Source organism: Oxyura jamaicensis, chromosome 5 (assembly GCF_011077185.1).
Source record: "Oxyura jamaicensis isolate SHBP4307 breed ruddy duck chromosome 5, BPBGC_Ojam_1.0, whole genome shotgun sequence".
In the NCBI taxonomy this organism is placed as follows: domain Eukaryota; kingdom Metazoa; phylum Chordata; class Aves; order Anseriformes; family Anatidae; genus Oxyura; species Oxyura jamaicensis.
Genome location: NC_048897.1, coordinates 60,721,887 through 60,743,934, shown reverse-complemented (window position 1 = coordinate 60,743,934; position 22,048 = coordinate 60,721,887). Strand labels below are relative to the sequence as shown.

At 43.0% G+C, this 22,048-nt stretch overlaps 1 protein-coding gene and 1 long non-coding RNA gene across 2 annotated transcripts in view; both read right to left on the bottom strand.

Annotated features, from left to right (window-relative positions):
- Positions 1 to 7,748: 7,748 nt before the first annotated feature.
- Positions 7,749 to 22,048, bottom strand: part of RRAS2 (RAS related 2) — a 39,561-nt gene continuing 25,261 nt past the window's right edge. The window contains exons 2-6 of the mRNA XM_035328186.1: positions 20,426 to 20,513; positions 19,615 to 19,717; positions 17,196 to 17,304; positions 9,686 to 9,804; positions 7,749 to 9,214 (exon numbers count right to left, since the gene is read on the bottom strand). Of these exons, the coding sequence (XP_035184077.1) occupies positions 9,127 to 9,214; positions 9,686 to 9,804; positions 17,196 to 17,304; positions 19,615 to 19,717; positions 20,426 to 20,513 (507 nt within the window). The 3' untranslated portion in view covers positions 7,749 to 9,126. The remainder of the gene's footprint in view (positions 9,215 to 9,685; positions 9,805 to 17,195; positions 17,305 to 19,614; positions 19,718 to 20,425; positions 20,514 to 22,048) is intronic.
- On the bottom strand, positions 15,375 to 16,627 carry LOC118168082. The gene is made up of 2 exons (XR_004751348.1): positions 16,164 to 16,627; positions 15,375 to 16,117 (listed from the first exon to the last, which is right to left on the bottom strand). It is a non-coding gene; the product is annotated as an uncharacterized LOC118168082 (long non-coding RNA).

Genomic DNA, 22,048 nt, shown 5'->3' with positions numbered 1-22,048 from the left:
AGAGCAGCTAGCCTTGAGGAGGACGTGCCCCTGGGATGTGCAGAGGAGGCTCCAGGTAGCTAGCATCTGGGCCAGGGACTAGTGAGCCTTGAACAATACGATGTTCTTCACTGGGGAGATAGGAAGGAGGAATGCTCCTTTGTTGTTCCATGTGCCCTCGTACTACTCTGCCAAAACAAAGCTCATAAAATTTGGCTTAATGAATTTCTCTGAAAATAGGGTACTTACATCCATAAGAGCTTCAAACCAATGTATCCCTCGTATCTCTGTATTTAATCCTCCTTTCAAGGGATAACACTGCTTCTAAAAATTCCCTGTTAGAGTCGTTACAATTCCAGTTTGCTCCCAGTATAATAAACAACTTCATCTGTCGGTCTCCAAGCGCTCTACAAAGGAGTCAGCATCATTACTTACACCTTACAGAAACCAAAGCATAGTGACTTTCCCCACAACCACCAAGGAAGAAGGAGCAGACGTACGTACGGGCTGTAGGCCTCCCACTGCAGCACCCTGTGCGTTGCAATGCCTCCAAGTCCTGCACAGGACAACACCGACGCCGCGATAACATCTTGTCTGGAAGTGGTTAGAAACACCTCTTTATTTTTGCTGGCTGTGCAACCCATGCTTGTTTCAAAGTCCCTCTGTTGGTCAGGCTTTGCTACTAGACACACTGCTGCTACTAGATCGACTGGCGCTGCTCTCACATACAGCTCAACTTCTTTTTTCCTTGTAAGTGACTAACAATACTATATTTACCGTATGTGCTACGTGCACGCTGTTTTAACTCTATAGGAAATACCATAATTACTAAACCAGAAAAAGCCTATAATAGCATGGGTGCTGACCTTTGTTTTTCAGCAGACTGTGCACTCCTCGCAGAGCACATTATGAGAGAATTGCATGCTGCTTTTGTCCATTCATGCAACTCTAATCACTACAGCAATCTCTTACTAGCTTTTTAGCTCTTTTCACCCCCTCCTCCTCCCTACAATATTGGCTAATTTCTCATATGTACAGAAATTGCCATACATCAAACTCAAGACTGTGCCTAGGGACAGCTATAGCGGCCTTCAGCAAATTATTGATTTGTTAATACAGATTGGAAGTGAAAAAACAAAAATGTTTGGGCTATTTGGATTGGTCCTTGGGCTTAATCAAGGTGTGGAGGCAGCCCCTGGTTAGGAAGGCTGACCTAGAGGCCGCAGCAACTGACACCAGAGCCACCAGAACTGGGCAGCAAAGCCACCCCTCAGCCGTGCAAGGACAGGGAGATTTCCTGTTAGAGCAAGTCCTGCTGGACAACGCTTCTCGTGGCACCTCCCTCCAGTGTGGCTTTGCCACAAAAATGTTCTCTACCTGCACCACCTTTTGGGTCTCCCACCAAAGCTCGTCAGACGGTGAGCGAAGTACGGTATCTGCCAGCTCTTCCTAAAGGGATGTCCCAAGCTGACTGCTCTGTCACTGACTGCCACCACGATGGGCTCGCTGGTGGCAAAGTGCAAGCCCAACACGACAAGGAAAGGACCCAGCAGAGGCTAGGAGTCACTAGCACAACAATACTGGAGGCAACCCATGCTACATCCAGCCACAGCCCTTCCAAAAGTCGTCTTCTATCGCTCAGAGACCCTAACAGTGCGAAATTTAACACAGGGAAAACAACACTCTGTTTGTGTGCATCTTGCAGTTCAGTTGGAGATGCAAACCAAGGAACAATAAGGGAGGAATCATTTTAGAAGTCACCTAAAGAAAAAAGGTGAATCAAAGCATTTAATCAGAACCAGGAACTGAGGCCAGACCTCTCCAGCTCTCGTCTCTATACAGTAAGTGTACCACTTACTCTGTTAAATCGTAATATTCACACCACTGTGGTTTTTTTTTTTTAAAGTAAACTTTCCCATTCACTGCCAGTGCAAAAATCCTGGTGAGCTTTCCCACATAAAAAGAACCTGGGCGGGGAGGGATGCAGAAAGAAAAAAACTAGAAAAAAAAAATTAGCTCGATTCCAGTCCCCATCTGCTGGAGGATTTTTATATTACATTCGTTCCTGGGGACCAACATCCTGGTTATCCACACATGTTGTTTCTAGCTTTCCTCCCAAAAAATTACACCAGATGCTGTCCTCACTGCAGTGACTGAGCTCCAAATAGGAGGCGAATGAGCACCCCCAGCACCAGGCAGCAACAGCAAGGTTAAGACTGAAAGGCAGGTTCTAGGTAAGGATGGTGTCAGCTCTCGGCAGTGCCTGGCTGGGTTCTGCGAGATGCTGAGCCAGACACCCATGGAGCCCCGGATCCCGTAGGAATGACAGCATCGGTCCCAGAGCAGAACCGCGGCCTGCAGCCAAAAGGTGTTGACATCTCCACCCTGCATTACCCATGTCATTCGCCGTGCTATTCCTCCAGAGCTTCTGCAGGCTTCGTGATTCAGCGGTGACCTGTTAATACTGCCTTCGGTCGTGTTTTTGCATGCAGCTACTGATGCTCCTGCAGATTTCTGTGACTGCTACGGACAGGAGGCAAATCAGAGAGCGAGGCAGGCCTGTCTGCAAAGCCATGCCCTGACAGGGGCACGCTGCCTGCCTTCTAACACTGGAATTTGTAAGCGACCGTACATCCCGCTAGAGAAGTAACTCAGTACCAGGAGCGCTAAAGCATGGTTCCTGCTCAGCCTCTTTAGGTCAGGACGCGAAACCAACCAACCAACACCACCACAAAAAATAGCCCATGCACCCTTTTAAAATGAATTGATACAGTTTAAAAAAGCAAAAGTGAACATTGGTTAAGTGTCATGGGAAACTGGGAGTACTTGAGGAAGAAAATTAAACCACAGAACCTGAAGTACAGAAAAATATAAAAAAGTTAATTTGAGCGTTTGCAATGGCCTCCGGGAGGGACACGTGCCCGCGTGCCCACTTCAGGCTGCTCCCCCCCCACAGGGACAGCAGAAGCTTTGCCACGTCGGTGCTGTGGCACAAGTCAAAGGTGACTTGGCCGCCTCACCTCGAGCTAATGCTGTCCTTGGGAGAGCCGACGACCAGTGGCTACGGCTCCACACGTCTGTCAGACCTACCACACCTCGTTTTTTCCTTGTACAAGACAATCACAGGTTTCACGGTGGAAAACACAGGTACTGTAACTACAGCTTTTTAGGGTAATTCTGAAATGAGTAACATAACATCCAGATATGACCGAAAGTCACTTAAGTTGATCTTGTTCTGGCTGAAAAGAGCTTTTAATTGCAAAACCCTTCACTAGACCAGAATATCGTGACAGAGTCACTCTTACGCAGGCCTTGCCTTCTGAGGACTCGCCTCTGGGTGTTGAGGAGAACTTTTGTCAGGAAACTAAAGCAAAAGCCTTTCCACGGGCTGATTTCCAGTTCACGAGCGGTGTCTCACCATGACAGACCGATGCACGGCTTTGACGCACCAGCTCCAACACCTGTTTCACCGGTCACTTAAAAGGCCTGAAGCTGAGCTGCAGAACACCTTTCATTTCCCTGTCATGCCAAGATGATCTAAGTTGGTTAAGGGAAAGATAAACAGGATAGGTCTAACTTCCTTTCAATTATATCTTAAAACAAAAAAGGATCAAGAAGTTAAGGAGCGAGGTGAGCAACTTCAGCGTGCAACTTGCACCTTAGGAGTCTACAAGACAAAGAAAGAGACGCGCCCAAACATTCAGAATTCACCAGGTAGTCTCAACTCCTGCCAGGAAATCCAACTGGATGAGCGCCTATTTAGGAAGCGGTGCGAGGAAAGAAGAGAACGTTACCTAAGGAAGCAGTACATTGTGCAACCATGAAAACATGATCTTCAGAATGACTCAGTCAGCCCTTCAAAAGGTCATTAAGACACTCGATTATTTTGTAGATGCCAAAAATCATCCTGAGACACAGAACGGGGTCAGTCTCCCAAGGAAATGAATAGGAATGAATGCCTTTTAAAATGAAACAAAAAGCCAATGGTGGAGGAATTCTGTGAAGCCATGACAGACAGAAGTGTATTACAGGTTGTACAGGAGATATTGAAGCACAGATGATTTTTGTGTGAAAACACAAAGTCTTGCAGCAGGAAGGAAAAAACACCCAAATTTTGTTTCACTTTCAAGGGTCGGTACTGCATTCAAAAGGTTTCCCCACTCAAGATGTCACACCTAGCACCTAGACAAGCGACAGCATTTCCCTCCTCCTAACAGCAAGCCTCGCTTAGATCTGTTATTTAGCTGAGCATGGGTGTTTGTGCATAACGTTCTGACTGCAAACCGTACACGTAGCTAATGATGGGCTCCTGTATTCCGATACAGCTGGCGACTATGAAAGCTTGGCCATCTATACAGAAATTAAGAATTCGTACTCTATGTTAAGCTGCCTTTACTGTTTTAGATCACAAACATCCTTCCTTCTTTTCACGTGATTTTTTTCAGAATGACTCCTTATAAATCACTTTTTTTTTTTTTTTCCCTAGCTGCCAAACAACCAGATTTTAAAGTTTACAGAACAAAATACTCTGCAGTAGCACCAGCACACAGCCCTGTTAACCACGTATTGACCGCTTTGTTCTGTTTCTTGTATTCCAGTCGTGCTCTGCTTGCAAGAACTCGAACTCAGACTCAGGGCAAAGGCAGCGCTTGGAGCCTCTGGAGGTCAGGTGCACGCCCACCCCAGGCGACACGCTGTGGTTTCACGCAGCGTTGGCACTTGGGGGATCCCTCCAGCCCCAGGCTGCCCTGGGTGAGCACCGCCGAGCCGCCCAGCTGCCGGTTTTCCCGAGCACCTTCGCAACACAAAGGCAGCTGACCACTTGCTCCTGGATCGCAGCTTTCCATAGCGAGGACGAACTTGTGTAGCAGGCTGGACGTATGGTCCAAGCTAGGTCCCAAAGCATTACGTTACCAAATACTCTTTAAGGAATGTGAACTATTCGTATCACTGGAGTGAGCTCACTTTTACATGTCATGAGAAATGTGGGGCACATTCAGAGAAGCATGTGTACCCTGCTGTCACTCTTCAGCAGTCAGGTTCAGCTGACGTTAAAGCTTTATCTGCTACGAATTAATTCATGTCCAGGACTCAGAGTGAGAAACTAAGAGCTGTTCTCATTGCCTCAGCTTGCATTTCAGGTGCCTGTACTTCGCCATGCCCTCTCTACACTACTTTGTCAGAAGCATTTTTAAAGAATGCAGTAATTTACGAAGTGCTGACTACTAATTAATGAGTACCAAATGGTCTGTGTAGCCCACTACAGTTCACAGGACCCAATTTAAGTAGCTGCACAGATCAGTACTTGCTTTCCAGCAGCAAGATGCTTTTGGTTCTGCTGGCTGGCTCAGGAACATCACTAATTACATTATGTACATTAATCCAATTTAGCTTTTGCGTGGGGCATCATCTGCCCTTCATGTTCAATCCACAAAAAATCTCTCAAACTCTCCAAAATAATTGTGGTCTGACTGTAAAAGCCCAGCACGGCTACGCAGAGCAGATATAGCACACATTCGCTGTGCTGTTTTCGGGCACAGTGCTCTCCTTGCCGTTTAATCCATTGCCCCTTCAACATCTGCTGCTGCTCACTCAGAGTTCTTTATCTTCCCAGCTGAAGGCTGCCAGGACAGCCCTAACTATCCTCGTTTCTGCACCTGATCAGCTGCGTAGGAAAGCACCAAGATTGTTTTCCTCACCTCCTGTGCATTTACCACTTAAAACACAGAATCTGCTTCAGGACTACAGCTGCAGCTCAGCTCTCCAGTATAACCTGGTTAGCTCGGCAGAAGAGACGTTTACAAAGCAGCAAGCACCGCATTTACCCCTTGGGATGCTCTGAGCAAGACAGTATCTTAAAATCGTTAAGATTTCAAGCTTTAAGCTGGCTCTGCAGTGAGCCAGCAGGTTAACAGAGAAAACAAGGCGATGCCCCTGGATTTGCAGTTGGGTGTTTTTGTAAATTCATTTTGAGTGTTTCATCATGGTTTCGGCACGTGAAGGTAACCAGCTGTCACAACTTAGGCCTAAATCAAGTGAACAAATGCTTCACAAACAAGCTGCTTAGCAGATTCCTGAGCTTTTTGCAGGCAACAAACTTCAAACAGTAAGCCCAGGTAACTTCTGGCCGCGCTTTGCCTAGTGACCGACACTGAGAATCTTGTTTGAGATAAGCTCATTAAAGCACTGTAACAAGATTATGTGGGAACTGCAGTCAGCGATGGCCACAGCTACGCCACAACAGGTGAAGTGGTGCTGCATAAGCTGATGTCAGAAGAGAGTTAAGCTAGTAACTGCTGGCTTCAGCTTTATCACCGATGACTAACCACAAGGCCATGTATAAAGTCAGAGTTTTCCTTGGCATTAGCGGGTGTTAACTCCTTCCAACTACATTTCACTTTAACCCTCATACAACAGCTCGTCCTGTTGCACGCTCCCACGCTGGGCTTGCTCAGGGCATTTGTCTCACCGCCTCTTGCCCACCAGCGTAAACACAGAGCACTTCCACACCGCCAACAGGAACCATCGAAGCGAGGGGCGAGCAACCTTTCCTTTTGCTGCAGGAAGAGGGAGAGCACTGCCTTGGGCACTGCGCCTCGCGTCCTGCACCTGGCAGGACAGGGCAAACACATTACTGAAGAAATGAAAGCAAGACAACATCGACAGGAGGATCATATCCTTGGATCTCCGTAACGTTACACTTGAAGACTTCCCTGCATGTTCCTCTCCTGCAGAAGCCTTGAAAACATGTGCAGGGGAATATACTCTATCCATTAATCAACTTAAAGCAGATTTCCATGGCAGCAGGCCGTGGTCCCGCTTGTTTAACTTGCTGAAAAAGTTTACCATGTTTACAATGCGGCTTAGCAGATAGGAGTAGGCTGCTTAGCATCAACCACCTCAAAGCAATTTTGCTTTACAAATGAGGAAATGCAAGGGTGGGGTGCTCTCCACCTTTTCTATGAATTACAGAGTTACATATTAGAATACCTGTCTGTGTAAGTTATTTTAGGATCAATTTATTATGAGGGAACAGTCAAAAAACGAAAAAGATGAAACAGTAAGCATATGCGCACCTCACAGATTTAATCTCAGATGTGCTTGCAGTAATTTCTCTTAACTCACTCTAGTGCCACACATTTAGTGACTTAACTCCAGCAACCTTTCCACATTTAAGACAATAAAACATAAGGTCTTTGCTGCAGGCTGTAATTTCTTACATTTGACTTGAAAAATAAAATCCATCTCCCAAATGCACTTTCACCATCACTTCTACTTGGAATTTTTTAGGCATTATTCATAAGCAGCCTGCCATCAACCAATAACTTTATTTAAAGGTGGGAAGAAGGAGCCACTCACTCTCTCAAACTCAGAATTACAGAACCTAATCTAAATTATATATAAAAAAACACCAACTTTGCATTCCTCTGCCACGCATGGCACTAGTGTTTCTTCTAGGTCTAGTACCTTTGCTGCAGTAAAGATAACCAGAACTTGTTTAAATACTATTTCTCAGCAGACATTGACAGATTCATGGCACAGCCTGAAAGCACAAAGGAACAGTCGAGTGGCACACTGACTACATATTTTAAATCAAAATAAACATCAGCTTTTACCATCTATCATGATTTAAGTAGACTTCACTTTCAAGCTTGACGGAAAGTCATGCAGATATGCACATTTACCTCCCAAGTTCCATCACCCTCCTCTTCCCCCCACCCTCCAAAAAAACCCAGAGGTTTTAGAAGAGTCAGAATGAGGCAATGTGCTTACCCCCGATAACGGTTAGATCATCTTTAATTCTAGCACCTGAAGTTATACAAGGGTTTGCTTAATAATCAAGTTTCGAAGAACTGTTGGACACATTCAGTAAGGTGACAACTGTGCAATACCACTCAGTATTTCAATATCAGGGAACATACTCTTGAATTGTTTAAACACAATCCACAGAACTCAAAATTAAACAACCATCCACAGTTTAACTAAACAATCAGTTAAAAGTCTTACAGTTTAATAATTCACATAATGGTCAGTCTTTAGTAAGGGATACTGCAATCGATTAAAACACAACACTAGATTTTACTCTACGGGTGTGTTGGGCAGGCACATAGTTGGCCATTCTTGGGTATAACCAGGAGTAAGGAGAAGTTTACCACAGTTTGGCAAATCCCACATTTTGTCAGTTAAAAGTGAACTGTGAGAATTAAATACTCATCTTTACATATACACAAGTTATGCTGTGAAAGCATATTTGCTTACAAACATATAAAAATACTTGTTAACTAGTTTGATAAGAAAATAATGTATAAAAGTATATAGCAAAAACATTTAATCATCTCTGACAATGGAAAGATCAAATTCATTTTTATATCACATGAAACAAAAACAGCTACAATTTTAGTTTTCCTTAATCCCTTACCCAGAAATACAAAGGAAGACACTTTTTGTTGTTGTTGTTTCCAAACAATGATGTGAAATTTCATATTAAGCTGAAATGCCTCGATCCAGAATGAGCTCAGGTATTTGGCCATATTCTAATAGTAGCAGTAATCATCCTGTAGCTGTTCTGGATTCATAAAATAAATACAGTAGACTGTTTTGGCCACTGAAATAAAACTGCAGCATAAACAAGAGATGAAAATTTTGCTGACAATGAAATTCAGTGTAGGTTTCTTAAGGCTAGCTGAATACTCAAGTCTAATTTAGCTGAGGGCAAAAAAGCCAATCCACCCCTTTTTTTAAAAGTATTCTCTATGCTTCAATATAGGTCTTTGTAATAAGCTAATGAAACATCAGAAGTAAAAATAAATTAATTCACAAGAGACAATTTATGCATGACTTCAACACCTTGTCCTACACGGTTTGGTTTCATCTCCTTTGCGAATAAAACTCCACAAGGTGCAAGCTCTTAAGAGAGGAGGGAACTGTGGTATTAAAGAAGCAGCCTTAGTGTTTTGCTTTGAAGTCTGCCCCAAGATGACTGAGTCTTCTTCAAGAACTATTCTGCCAGCTTCTTGGACTAAGGCTATTCTGGTGACCACTTTTAGGACATGCACATATAAGGCTAGACCAATACCAGAAGTGATGGAAAATGGTGGAAAGAAAAAAATAACAATCTGGCAGTTGACAGCTTGGTTCTTGGGATTCTCAGAAAATAACACAATGGCAGCCTTTCTTGTCTTTCTCTTTCCGTGTTGGCTCTGGTGAAGGAGGGCACTCTTGTTCTTGAAATTTCCTGGAAACAGATATTTCAAGTTAAATTCATAGACTCATTTTCACTAAAATAAATACTGCATCTGAATTTACTGTTTTTACACTCTTAGAGAGGATGGACTTACTTTTCATGCTCAAACAACTTATAAAATGAGTGATGGTATTTTGATTTTGCCTTTTTTTTTTTTTTTTTTTAAGGAACCCCTCTTTTTACAGACTGCCAATATTCAGACTTATTTTACCTGTTTGGCTTATTGGGTAATCAATAAAATCTGAAATAGTAAGGTGAAGAAGTTCTGTTTCAAATACACGTAACATTCACATGAGCCTTTTTGCCAACACGCAGGAAAATTTTAGAACAGAGTATTGGTGGAAGGTCACTGATAACAGCAGGCAGGATTTTTCCCCGTGATCTCCCACTGCATTTCCATATATTGGCTGGAGCTATCCATTAATACAGGGACATCGATTATTTGGACTTCGGTTACCGTACCTTATAACTCTGACAAGTTCATGAAAAGCTTGGTCTACATTCAATCGGATTTTTGCTGAGGCTTCCATGTACGTTACTTTAAGCTGTCGTGCTAGCTGCTGACCTTCCTCTTGTGTCACCTGTAAGTGAAACCAATCATTAAGCTAAAGGCTGTGCAGGCACATTTGTATCAGAAGACACTGCAAATAACCTAAGGATCTACCATAATGCTTATTTGACCCGAGTTTCTGCACTGTCTACGTGATACACCTGGAAAACAAACCCACGTGCTGCAACGGACAGGGTGGTTGTTTGTTAAACATACCCATTTCCTCCACTGCAGCTGCCTGCCATTCGCCTCACTTCTGCAATAACAAGACCAGAGTTTTCTTCCTAAGCAGACAGGAGATCCTCAAAGCAAGTGCCTGAGTCAAAATCTGATGGATTACTAAGAGCACTCTGAATTCTGTTGCTAAATTCACCCTCTTCCTGGCCCGGCTAAATCTAGAGGAAAAATAAAGATTACTTCTTTTAAAACAAGAAGTGGTATTTAGCTTACGAATCTTTATTAAAATCGGAAGAAATATATTTATGACATAGCAAAATGTTAAGACAGCCAATTTTAAATGTAGCCTAAATCTCCGTGAAGTCTCCCCACTTAAATATTAAGGAGACACCGTCCTACCCCTTGTCTCCTTGGGGCAAGTGAGAAAAGGGAGATAGTGGGCACCATACAGAGCTGGAATAAAATTTAAAATGATGAAGCAGAAGGCAGGAAGCTTCCAACACAGGAAGGAGGAACAAGTTTGTCACAGGGCAAAACCAAAGGAGATGGCTACATGTTTCTGGATGAAGCCGAAAGCAGTGAGGTCAGATGACAGAAGGCCACCTTGAGCAGTGCAAAACATGAAAAAGACTTCAACAGGAAGCCTACCCCCAGCACAGGGAGGAAAGGGCAGCTTTCAGTGATAAAAGGAAGTACGACAGATCTTGCCAAGACAGCGGCTAGTGGCAGAAATGTCAAAGATTACCCTGCTTTCACAGAAAAATGTTAAACCAGCACGTATGGGGCTGATACCATGAGAACAAAAAAACCTGAGGGTTTATTTTTAGTTTGTTTTTGAAAAGGCAGTCAGATGCACACTGAGATTAGGAAACTACACAGAAATGGAAATAGAAAAACAGCATTGCAAGCCTTCAGCGCAGTGCAAGATGCACAAGTTTTAACTTAAAGTTTTACCTTTTAACTTACAAAATACTTTCCTACAGCTATACATATGGTCTGAGAGTCTTCTTGCACAGCACCTCAACACACTCGACTCCTCTGTCGCCAGCACCCCCACTCGTGCTGTATTTATACACTTACTGCTGAACTGAGAGCTGCTCCCACTAACCCCTCTCCGAGTAGCCCCCGCAGCACCTTGTGCCATTACAGCTAGAGTAACTCAGGATGCACCCGCTGATCTCAAACACTCACTGAAGCTACGTTTATTTCAGTGTTATCACCATCTGCTGAAGCCAAAAAAAAAAACCCTACACAACCAAGATAATTTACTGGAGCTGCATTTTTAATAGCCGGGCACAAAGCGGGAAGGACTGGGATCCTTCATTTCTCCGTTATTGTCTGAAAACTGAATGACATTCAAGTTTCCTGCTCCAGTAGCTGCAATCACCCCACTTTCATCTTCCCCTCCAGCCCCTGATGCCAAAACATCCTTGTTCCAAAGCTTATGAAGGCTGCATTTAAGAAATTCCATAGCTGGCAGGTGAGTGACACGGCATAACCCCAGAGAGTTTGTATGAGGGCTTTCAGAACCTTTTAGGACTCTCTGCCTCGTTCACCAGACAAAAATAAGCTAAGCTATCAATAATAAGGTAGCAGTTGCAAAACCAACCCCCTTTATTTTCCTTCATCCCTGGGGCTACTTCATCTGGGGCTACTGCAGCCCCAGAAAGTGAGAGATTAAAGCCTAATAACAATAAATAACTGGGAAAAAACAGCCTAACAGCAACGATAAACTCTATGCAGTCTTTACAGGTACCTGATTATTGTTTTCTTCATTATTGTATCTAAAGCATGTTAGAGATACAGCTACATTTGGTTTGTAGGGAGCTAAGACTGTTATCAAGTTAAGCTATACTTTCAGAGTATTCTCCATTAGAAAAATTACAGATGTAACGTTAGAGCCTGCTTTTGCTAGATTATCTGTAATTGCTCAATTCCAAAATAATCTATCATTTTGTCTAATTTTACCAGTATTTCCTGGATTAGCTTGCAGTCAATGCCAGTGACCACAAAGTCACTTTTAAAAAAAACAACAACAAAATTGGTTTTGGACACACTACGAAAACATTTGCGGTGCTCAAACAGCAAATTAGAAGCCACAGCAGAGCAGTTCCGTTTTCAAAGCTGAGGGGAATGTTGGAAGGACAAACATAAAAATACTAGAAAACAAAAATATGAATTTACATCACGACATTCTCCCTTAGTATGTACAACAACCCTGCGTCATGGCAAATTCCAGTAAGGATGATAGGAAAGTTTATTAAAATGATAAAAATTACAGCAAAATAAAAATTACACATTTCTTCCTTCAGACAACACTTTTATTTTGATAGAAATAAATGGAACCATGAAATTTCTGATAAACTGTATGTGTTGGTTCTGCTTGGAACATCTTACTTTTGGTAAAATGAAGGGTGAATATTAATGGCATCAGTTGCAATGCTCATCCCTTGTTTTAGGGCGTTCTACCATTTGTTTTCTGACACTGTTCATTCACACTGTTCAATATTTGGTAAACGTTTCTCAAGTTAAACACTGTAATGGATGAAAATGAGCAAGTCAAACATGGAAGAGCTTATCCCCCAACTCCCTAAGTAACAGGCTTCTTTCTGAAGAAGTTTCCATTTGAGTATCTGCAGAAGAATCCTGTGAACGTCTCAGATTGCCTTCCTTCCTCACTATTTTATCTGAGAATTGTCAGAAATACTTTCATTTCTGAACTTTCTGTACTTCCCTGCACCTAGAGAAATGCTACAACGCTCTGCTGCAGTACAGACTCGTTTTCAGTTCAACACCGTACGTGTATTTTGCCTCCATCCTTGCACAGACTAAGGGCTGTGGTGTACTCATGTCAGAAGGTTCCTCTCCACCTCGAGGAAGCGCTCCATTTCTATCTCCCCGTGGTCAGTGCTCCCTACACAGCAACGCGTTGCCACTCGTGGGGAGAGCCCCGTCATTCCTGAAGAGCACCTCTGTCCACTGTAGGTGCTGCCACCTCTGGCTTATAGCAGGCAGCATTACCTTCACGCGCCCGGTCCGCTACCCATGCGCTGTATTTTGTCCACGTTCTGATTTCAAAAGGTCCCTCTGGCACACACAAGCCATGGTTAGGATCAGCAACTGTCTAGGCATAAAGGGAAGCCACAAGGACCTCACCTCTCTTTTAGAACTTTGTTTTAAAGGTATCTAGCAACGTAGATGGTCTCAGCACTAGGTCACTATTTGTTCAGTAGTAAAGCAAACGGGAAAAACTATCATTTAATGAAATTCAAGCACTTTCCTGTTGCAACTTGGATTTTCTTTGAACCCCTGCCATCTGGGGAATGATCAGACTTGATCTAACTTAAGCTAGCAGTTACCTTCAAAAAAGTCATACATACCGTGCACTGACAAGCCTACTCCCCCGTCAGGAGCAGTTGTTACTAAAATACCGGGTGCCCTACTGAGCCTTACTGTAGGGTGTTGTCCAAGTTGTACAGAATCAACCCATTTAAGAGAGACTACCACAGGACACTTACTTTATGGAAAGAGCAATGAGAGAGTGCTTCAACTTTGGCTTCGTGGTCAGTCACAAACACATGACTGATTGGGGTACCTGGAAATATTGGTAACTATATTCTTACCATAGAAGAAAATTCAGAAGATTAACACTCGCTCTTCCTCTAATAAATCAGTTCTCTTTGCCAACCCAACGCATTCAGGACTTCGCCTCCCATGCTACACGGGAGGCAATTACATGAAGTCTGCTTAATTCCATGTATCTACAATTATTACCGTAGCGAATTGCTAGTTCAACCTTCCATTTCATCTCTTTCCTTACAAAGCCACGCAAGTTGACCTGTGTCGTTACTACAGCCACCACTGCTTCAGGCTGCAGTGTCGGTATGCCGCTGACATTTCATCAAGCTCACACTACAGGCTGAGCACTTCTGCAGTACCAGGCGGCTCCCGTACTTCCTGAGAAACATTTGCCATTGCACTGGATCAGTTACACGTTACTTACCTCCAGATTTATGGTGTCATAAGAACAGCACTCAACTGCCTTCAACTCCAACTTTACTTCCATAAAGGTGTGGTGGGACCCTTGAGACACCCGAACCACTTTCACACGTTTAACTCTTTCAGGATCCAGGAAGATCGGTGTGTTAATTATATTGAGTATCAATTGCTGATCAAGACATATGCTAAATGACTTTAGCTTTATGTTCTCAGATCACGTGTTCGCCATTAGTTCACTGGTTTGCCTCCTGTAGTTAGGGAAAAGGAGGATGTCTAATACAAGCAGGTTTTGTTCTAAAACCTTATATCCAGCTTCCTGAGTTTCTGAAAAGTGCTAAGTTCTGAAGCTGAAAAACATCCCTATCTAATTGAACAAGTTTAAAAGAGCAAAATGACTTTTTGCAGGACTGCCTTATACGAAAGAGGAGTCTGGCTGACGCAGCGGGAGAAGCCTGACACACCAGCAGACCGAGAACAACCAGCAGACCGAGAACACAAAACGCAGAGGACTAGCACTGCTCTCATGTTTGCCCACAAGTCGCAGCCCCGCGACACCTTGCTAGCACAGGGCTCCGGGCTGGGTGAGGGAGAGCTCTGCCTTCCTCCCCAAGGCTCCCCCGCAGCCGCCTGTGCAGCCAGTGAGGGACGACCCTGCCTGGCAGGCTGAAGTTTTCCATACTTGGGAAGATGCGGTGGCAGGACTCGTTTGCAGCCAGGTCAGCAAGCTGATCCAGCTCTGAATGGATGCCTGCAGTGAGAGTTCACGTGACGGAGCAGAGGCTCTGGCTGCTGTTTAACATCCAGCCGATAACATCTAACTGCCGACTGCTGCCAAAAGGCGAGGTCTCACTTTCTCCCCCCCACCCCAGCTCCTCCCTGCTCTGCTCAGAGCCAGTCCCACCCCTTCCCATGCTTCGAGCTCTGGCACTCACTCCATTCCTCCATGAGCTGACTTAACTCGCACATGTATCAGAGCCATTCCAGCTTGCCTGTTTTTCTCCCTGTCTTGAGAAATGATTCAGCTCACAAAGTGCTTTGGATGAGTGCTAGAGCCAGCACAGGAAAGAGCACAAACGTGAAGTCAAAGGGGAGAGGAGGCCTCTCCCTTCTGGGGACCTCTTATGTCAGCTCAGCATCCCAAACCCATTCCTTCAGACTGACTGAAGACCAACTGAGCCCCCACCACGTGATGGGGGAAGTGGCAGGGAAGAGTTAAAAACCACCTGTTTCAGCAAACCTAGAACTTCACTTCTGGAAACCTCCAGCTTAACGGAGGCTGTTTAAGCCCTGCCCTATTGTGGAAGTGACAAATCCACCAATTAGCACATGCACTATGTGCACAGCAGTACCAGAAGTTATGCTTGCCAGTAATTAATCAATTAGACAAGCCAAAACAACAACAAAAAGCTCTGGGGACATGCGCTGTTGTGTTCATATGTTAAGCAACTTTGCTTAATTTTGGAAGCAGCTGCTTTAAGCTTACACTTTTCTCTGCCTATCACGATCTGAAAAAGAAACTAGGAATTGAGCATGGAGGGACTAGCAGGAGAAAAATGATGGGCACCTCTTCTTTGAGCAGAGAAACAGGTAAGTTACAGCCAGTGTAATAACATCAGGAGGGTGAAGGAGACCGAACATAGATCCTAAGTATTTCTAGAAATAGATGTATAGGATTACCATTTACATTTGTAGGAATCCTCTGAGAATTGGGTTTGACAGAGATGTTATTTCCCTCCCAAAGCATTCAGATGTTTGTCCATCAGCTGTTAAGAGTTTGCAGAACAGCACAGTTTTACCTACATGGTTTCCAAGGCAACATGTGTGCATTAAAGTACATCACGTTTCAGGACCTGCGAGGTTAGATCTGGGAATTTTGATGGGGGTATGATGTGTGTACACATCTCACTTTTGTCTCGGGGACAGGCCAGATAGTTCTGTGCACGTGGGAACACAAGAAGTAACTTCTGAGGGACTTCTGCGAAAAGTTCTTAGAACAGAGTATCCCAAGTTGGAATGGACCTGCAAGGCTCATCGAGTACAACTTTCCAGACCCTATCTTTCCACACAGGTTTTAGTTCTGTAATGACCTTCCTACTCCTGTTCTGGGTAAAGAGGATGCAACGACAATCAAGGGAGCATATTTGACAGCAACTATTTTGTACTAAAGGCTTCAGGTACTATTGGAGAAACTAAATAAACCACTGAAGTATTAACAGTGTTTGCTTCAAGCCTATTTCTTTCATGTTCCATCCACTGGTTCTTGACATAAAACAAGATTTTGTTTAGCCAAGAGCAGTATTTGTGTAAGCAATTGTGGACAGGTACTATGTCAGGTAAACAAATCTGAGAATATCTCATCATTTAAAGATGCCTTCTCTTTGTTAATCTCAAAATAATTACAGCACTTCTGGTAGCATGTAGTTCACTTTCAGGTTACTCTCGTGTTTGCCAGTAAAACTTTAAGAGTCATCTCACTGTCTCGTGAAAAAAACACTAGAATGCTGAAAGAAGTTGAGGAACACCACAAATATGACACCCGCTTCTCTCCTGCTGGTATAGTACGATTATTCCCATTCCAGTTTGAACCACCGATTTGATTAACAAAAATCAATAAATTGGAAAACACATAAAAGCTCCTTCTTTAAATCATTCTAAATCAAATATTTCAAGCTATCTTTCAACTAATTTCCACAAAAATTTAATGTTAAGGTGCATGAGTAAGGAAGACATTGTGTTGCTGTACTTCCAACTTCTAAAGCTGTTCAGTTAGCCGTGCAGAAGATAAGTGGTTAAATGGAAAAAGACAAATGGCTACTCATTCATACATAACAGCAGCGAGCAGTAAAAGCAAGGAATTGTCAGGAATGCTGGAATGCACCCTGCTTGGCATAGCGCGCCATGGTGAGTAACAGAAAGGAAAAATTACACACATTCATGATTGAGTCATGACAGATAGCTCTCAACCTCTGTATGTGAATAGATCTGGTCTTAACATCATCCAAGTGAGTCAGACTGAAGATCTGCTCTGTGGAGCAGAGCAGAATTCTCATTCTGTAGAATTCTCATTCTGTAGAATGCCATCATACTTCTAAGATTCTTCAAGCACTGACCCTGAGTGTTGTTTTTTGCATTGCAATTAGCTAATATGTGATTTTTTTCATTTGTTTCTTGTTCCCACTACTTTTGGGAGGAAATCTGTGATGTTTCTGTAAGAAAGCAAGCAGCAATTAGCAATAAATTAGTTACCTGTCTTTGGTGGTCCAGATCTGCTTTATTACCAACTAGAATCATAGGAAACTCATCACGATCTTTCACTCTAAGAATTTGTCGCTGAAACTTATAGATTTCTTCAAAACTGCAAAAAGAAAAGTAGAGCATCAGTGTACTAATTCATAGATTCAAGTTCTGTAGAAGTTCAGGAACAATGAATCACCTACTTGGACTTGCCCTGCCATGCCACACAAGCACAGACAGCTGCAGGCACTTTATCAAAGATTTCACTGTCATAGCATGACTGATTAGAGGATCATTCAATACTCAAACTAAAAAAATCCTGACTCAAGCTAGCACTGGACTGGACTCAGTTTGGACAGCAAGGTAAGTAAAACCCTTGTTCTGTTTAATTCTAGAGGGACTGGGATGCCAATTAGTTGAATAGAACCAAGCAACCACAGTCCGCTTTATAAACGTTGACTTTGGAGTTCAGCTCTACCTAGAATATTGAAACTACAGTCTGGAGACACTGGTGATCAATGTTTCAGCTAGCAACCTGCACAGCTACTTCTAGGAATTTTGGTGGAAATGGGAAAGTTATTTCTTGGAGAAAAACAGCTGGGATAAATGAGCAGAAAGCTTTCCAGTTACCAACTAAGTTGCATCAGGTAGTGATGCTGGTTAGGCATTAAGAAATACTTCAGCAGCGCTTAAAGGTGAGCAAGGCAAAAATCTTCCCCAAAGGCAGTAGATTAGAGAAGCTAATTCTGACCTAGATAAAGATTTCTGGAGAGAAAAAAATGCGCTACTTTCAGTAAGCACTGTTAAAGCTATGTCAATGCATATGGAGCTCCAGCACAGATACTGGTTGACAGCTGCATTGCCTTTAGATCACAGACATCCCAACCACTACATTTAAGTCTGGGCATACAGTATGAAGTCATTTACACTCACCTTTGTAAACTAAACTTTAAAAGCAAGATGATCACCAGTAAGAAAGTTCCATCAAAAATTACATAGACATGATAACACCAATACAGCTCATCCTTATAAAACAACCCTGAGAGGAAATGTGAATTAGAAAGCAGGAATACCACGAGGCATACTTGGACCCCCATTTACATATGCATTTTTAATACTCTGCTCAGATGTCTGTAGCAACTGGAGGAAAGGAGTTGCAAGTGACCAGCTTCTTCACTCAGACTTCTCAGTTCAGAACCCTTCCACCACACAAGACAGATACCCTTGGAAGACACATACTTCATGGACAGGCAAGGCAAGTCTTGAATTGTATGGGTAACAGACCAAAAATGAAAACCCTGCTCATCAGCAGTCTCTTAAGGATTTCAGAGGGGAAGTGATGTGCAGGATTAACACGTCAAGATCTGCTTAAGATTTTTTTTTCAGAAAAGCAAAGGAGCACACATGATGACTTTTAAAATGTACAGTCCTCTGTTACAAAAATATTTATGTTAACATAAGTGCTCAGTGTCCTAAAAGGCATAGACACAGACATCTAACAGAAGCGTAGAAGTCTCTTTTGACAGTACGTCAAGACAAAGTTGTACTTCTAGCAGCATTCTTAATTGTAAGGTACAGATCCAACTGAACATGCACACGCTCCATAGAATATTTTAATTCTCATTATAGACAGATATTGTAACATCAGGAGTAAATTATCAGATCACAGATTGAATCCGCAAGGAAAAGATATTGCAAAGATTCCTCCCCCCCCCCCCATTTTATTGCTCTTCTTTACAACCCAAAGCAAGTAGAAAGACAGCTCCCTGACCTTTTCTCCTTTCTCTCTACATACATGGGAAGACCACAGCCAAAATATTAAGGGGCTTTCTGTACACACGTGGCATTTGCCTACTCTTACAATAATCAGGCTCTACCTCCCCGAGCTGTCTGAGCTTCCAGAAATGCACGTTTCATCTGAACTCTGCCATAAATGAGTTATGCGAATAGGTAGAGCAAGCATCTGCCTGCAAAAGAGTGAGAGAGACAGCCTGAACTGGGCACGCATGCTCAGAAAGCCAGAGCCAGCCATGCGATGCTGACAAGCACACAGCAAGGGGATAGCTTTGCCTTTTTTTTTTAAAAAAAAAAAAAAAAAAAAAAAGGAAAAAGAACTCATACATACTAGTGAACAATCCTTTAAATCTCTCACCTACAGGAAACTAGTGCTCTGGACTATAATGGAGTGCCTGAATATAGTTAGCTTTGTTGTTGTTGTTTTTGTTTTCAAGTCACCTACTGTAAGAGGCAGATACCTTCATTTACGTGATTCGTTTCAAACGGGTTTTTGTCAGTGCTGAAGACGTATTGCATTGCAGAATGTAAGTGAATGCATTCTGTTAGAGGTTATTTCAATAAAGGATGAGCAGCAATTTCAGATCAGTTACTACAAAGACAGATTTTTGATACAGTAGCTTTACATCAGGCTTACCTTCCTCTGTCAGTGACTGAGAAAACAAGCAGAAAACCCTCCCCTGTCCTCATGTACTGTTCACGCATGGCTCCAAATTCTTCTTGTCCTGCTGTATCCAGAACTGAATATAAGGAAAATATTAGTTACTACAGTTCATGTTCTTAGAATGCAGACTGAAAATAAAAATCCTTCCTAATAGGAGATTGTGACAGCCTGTCCTATATATTGCTAAGCAGAAATCACTTTGTACAAATTCTGCTAGATTTCTACTAAGATTCCCAATGCATCCTTGGACTGACCACAATTCCAGATCTACGAAGCAAACACAGAAACAGTCTGACAAACTTTGATGAATTTGGGACCAGCTGATGCAGCTGTAAAACGTACAGAGAGGGCAAGGGTGTTGGGAGTGGTGCTGTTTTGTCCTTAAAGAAGTCACTGACTAGGGGGAACTGAAACTTTTATAACAAAACAGCTAGATTGGAGAGGCAGCATGTGACAGCCCATTGATGCAGGCTTCATTCCACCACATCACCCAGGGCACTGACTGGAGTTCTGTAAGTTCTTAGTTTTTATGGGTACTAAAACTTTGGGAATAATCCTTTAGAAATGTCCAATCTACTGTAAGAGAGGCACTTTTGCACGTAAGACGTAAGTATCTTGAATTCTGGGTATCACATTAATAAAACAAAGCTAGCTTTTATCAGCCACAAACGGACATAAAACCACATGCTGCACAGTTGAGCCATGTTACGTTTACGCATACAGATGCGAGCACAGGCACCGACAGCTACAGCTGCTTTGTCTTTGTTTCTGTTGGGCTACTTACTGTCCAAGCGCGCAGCTCTTTCGTCTATCACACATTGTTTGGTGTAGGAGTCTTCGATCGTTGGGTCATAATCCGTAACAAAATAGGACTGCAGGGAAAAAAAAGCACATGTGTAAGACGAGGACACCCACCGAGTAAGATGCTAAGGCTGCGCGCTCCGTGTCTTACTGAAGATGAGCAGGTTGATAGCCACCTTACTCAGAGACAGCAGCATTTCTATTCCTTGTAGATGCTCTTAAGTCACAGAAATTACTAGCAGAGTTACTGAATTTACTGGATTCCTACCTTCTAGTAATCCCTAGGATTTCCCAGCAGGACTTACTAGAAGATAGAAAGTTTCTAGTGGCTTTTTAGGCCTCCAGGAACTGCTAAGTCTCTCTGAACATCTGGTAGGGTGCAGATGTTTTCAGCAATTCTCATAAGTTTCCAGGATTTGCTTCCCTTCCCCCCCTCAAGTAATTTCTAGGAAGCACTAGGATTTTCCCAGCAATTCCTAGAATTCTGTAACAGATTTATAATTGTTTCTAGCAAGGGCTCCATGCAGAACAAGCAGCATTCTGTTTTTAAGCTCAGAGGAGTTTAACGCATCGTCTTGCTCCTAGGATTTCTCTCCTAGGGTTAGCATTTCTAAAAGCTTTAACCACAATCCCCCCTCCACTTTACCAGCCGTGTAGATGCTCTGTAAATTACACCTGTGCTCACACACCACAGCCTGGCCATCTTGCAGGTGGCTACAGGAAGAGTGTGTGTAGGTTGCTGCTGATCTACTCGTTTAGATTTGGCATCATACCAAGAAACTGTTGACCCCTAGCCTAGATCAGCGAGATCAACCAACCCCGCACATCCCTTTGCGTTTGGCTCGAGGTCAGTTACCTGTCCTCTCGGGGTACACGTACATGGCACTCGGTAGCTTTGCCTCAACAGTATCATGGTACAACCAAGCTACTGACAGGTAACAGTCAAATTAAAACAACCACGCTCCTCTCTGGAAAGCATAAAATCCTAGCGACCTGTCCTTCACACCTTTCTCAGTGTCTGATGTTGTTTCCAGACAAGCAACTGTTAAGAAACTGTGTGTCCCCCCCCCTCCCCTTTTTAGGATATTTGACCAGACTAAATAATTCCAGCGCACACACACAAAAGAGGTATGGGGTGATAAGAGGAGCACACACACAACTTCAACTTCCATAGCAGAAGGATGCTTATTTGCGGTCAGCAGAACGTCTCACTACAGAAGAGGAACCCAGATGATGTTCGGAGTACAAGTCATCCCCTTATACCTTCTCTGAAGATTCAAAATGGAAAAATACATCCTTCAAAATCATTCTCATCTTTTCTTTTACCTATATCCATGACTTAGTTTTATCCAGAGGCTTAAAACCCGACTTTTTAAATGAATGAACCTATTCATAACTATAAATCGTCTCAAGTCCTCTGCGACCTTTAAAAAACTTTGAAAGAAGGAAGAAAAAATCATTTGTGTGACCGTACCAGTGTGTAAATCAAGTTATTTACAGAATCTGACTTTAGAAGGAAGATCACAAGGAAGAGAAGTCCAATGTTTTGTTAAGGAAACTGAAAAAGTCTAAAATTAAAAATTAAAAAAGGGAGAGTTTGGAATCA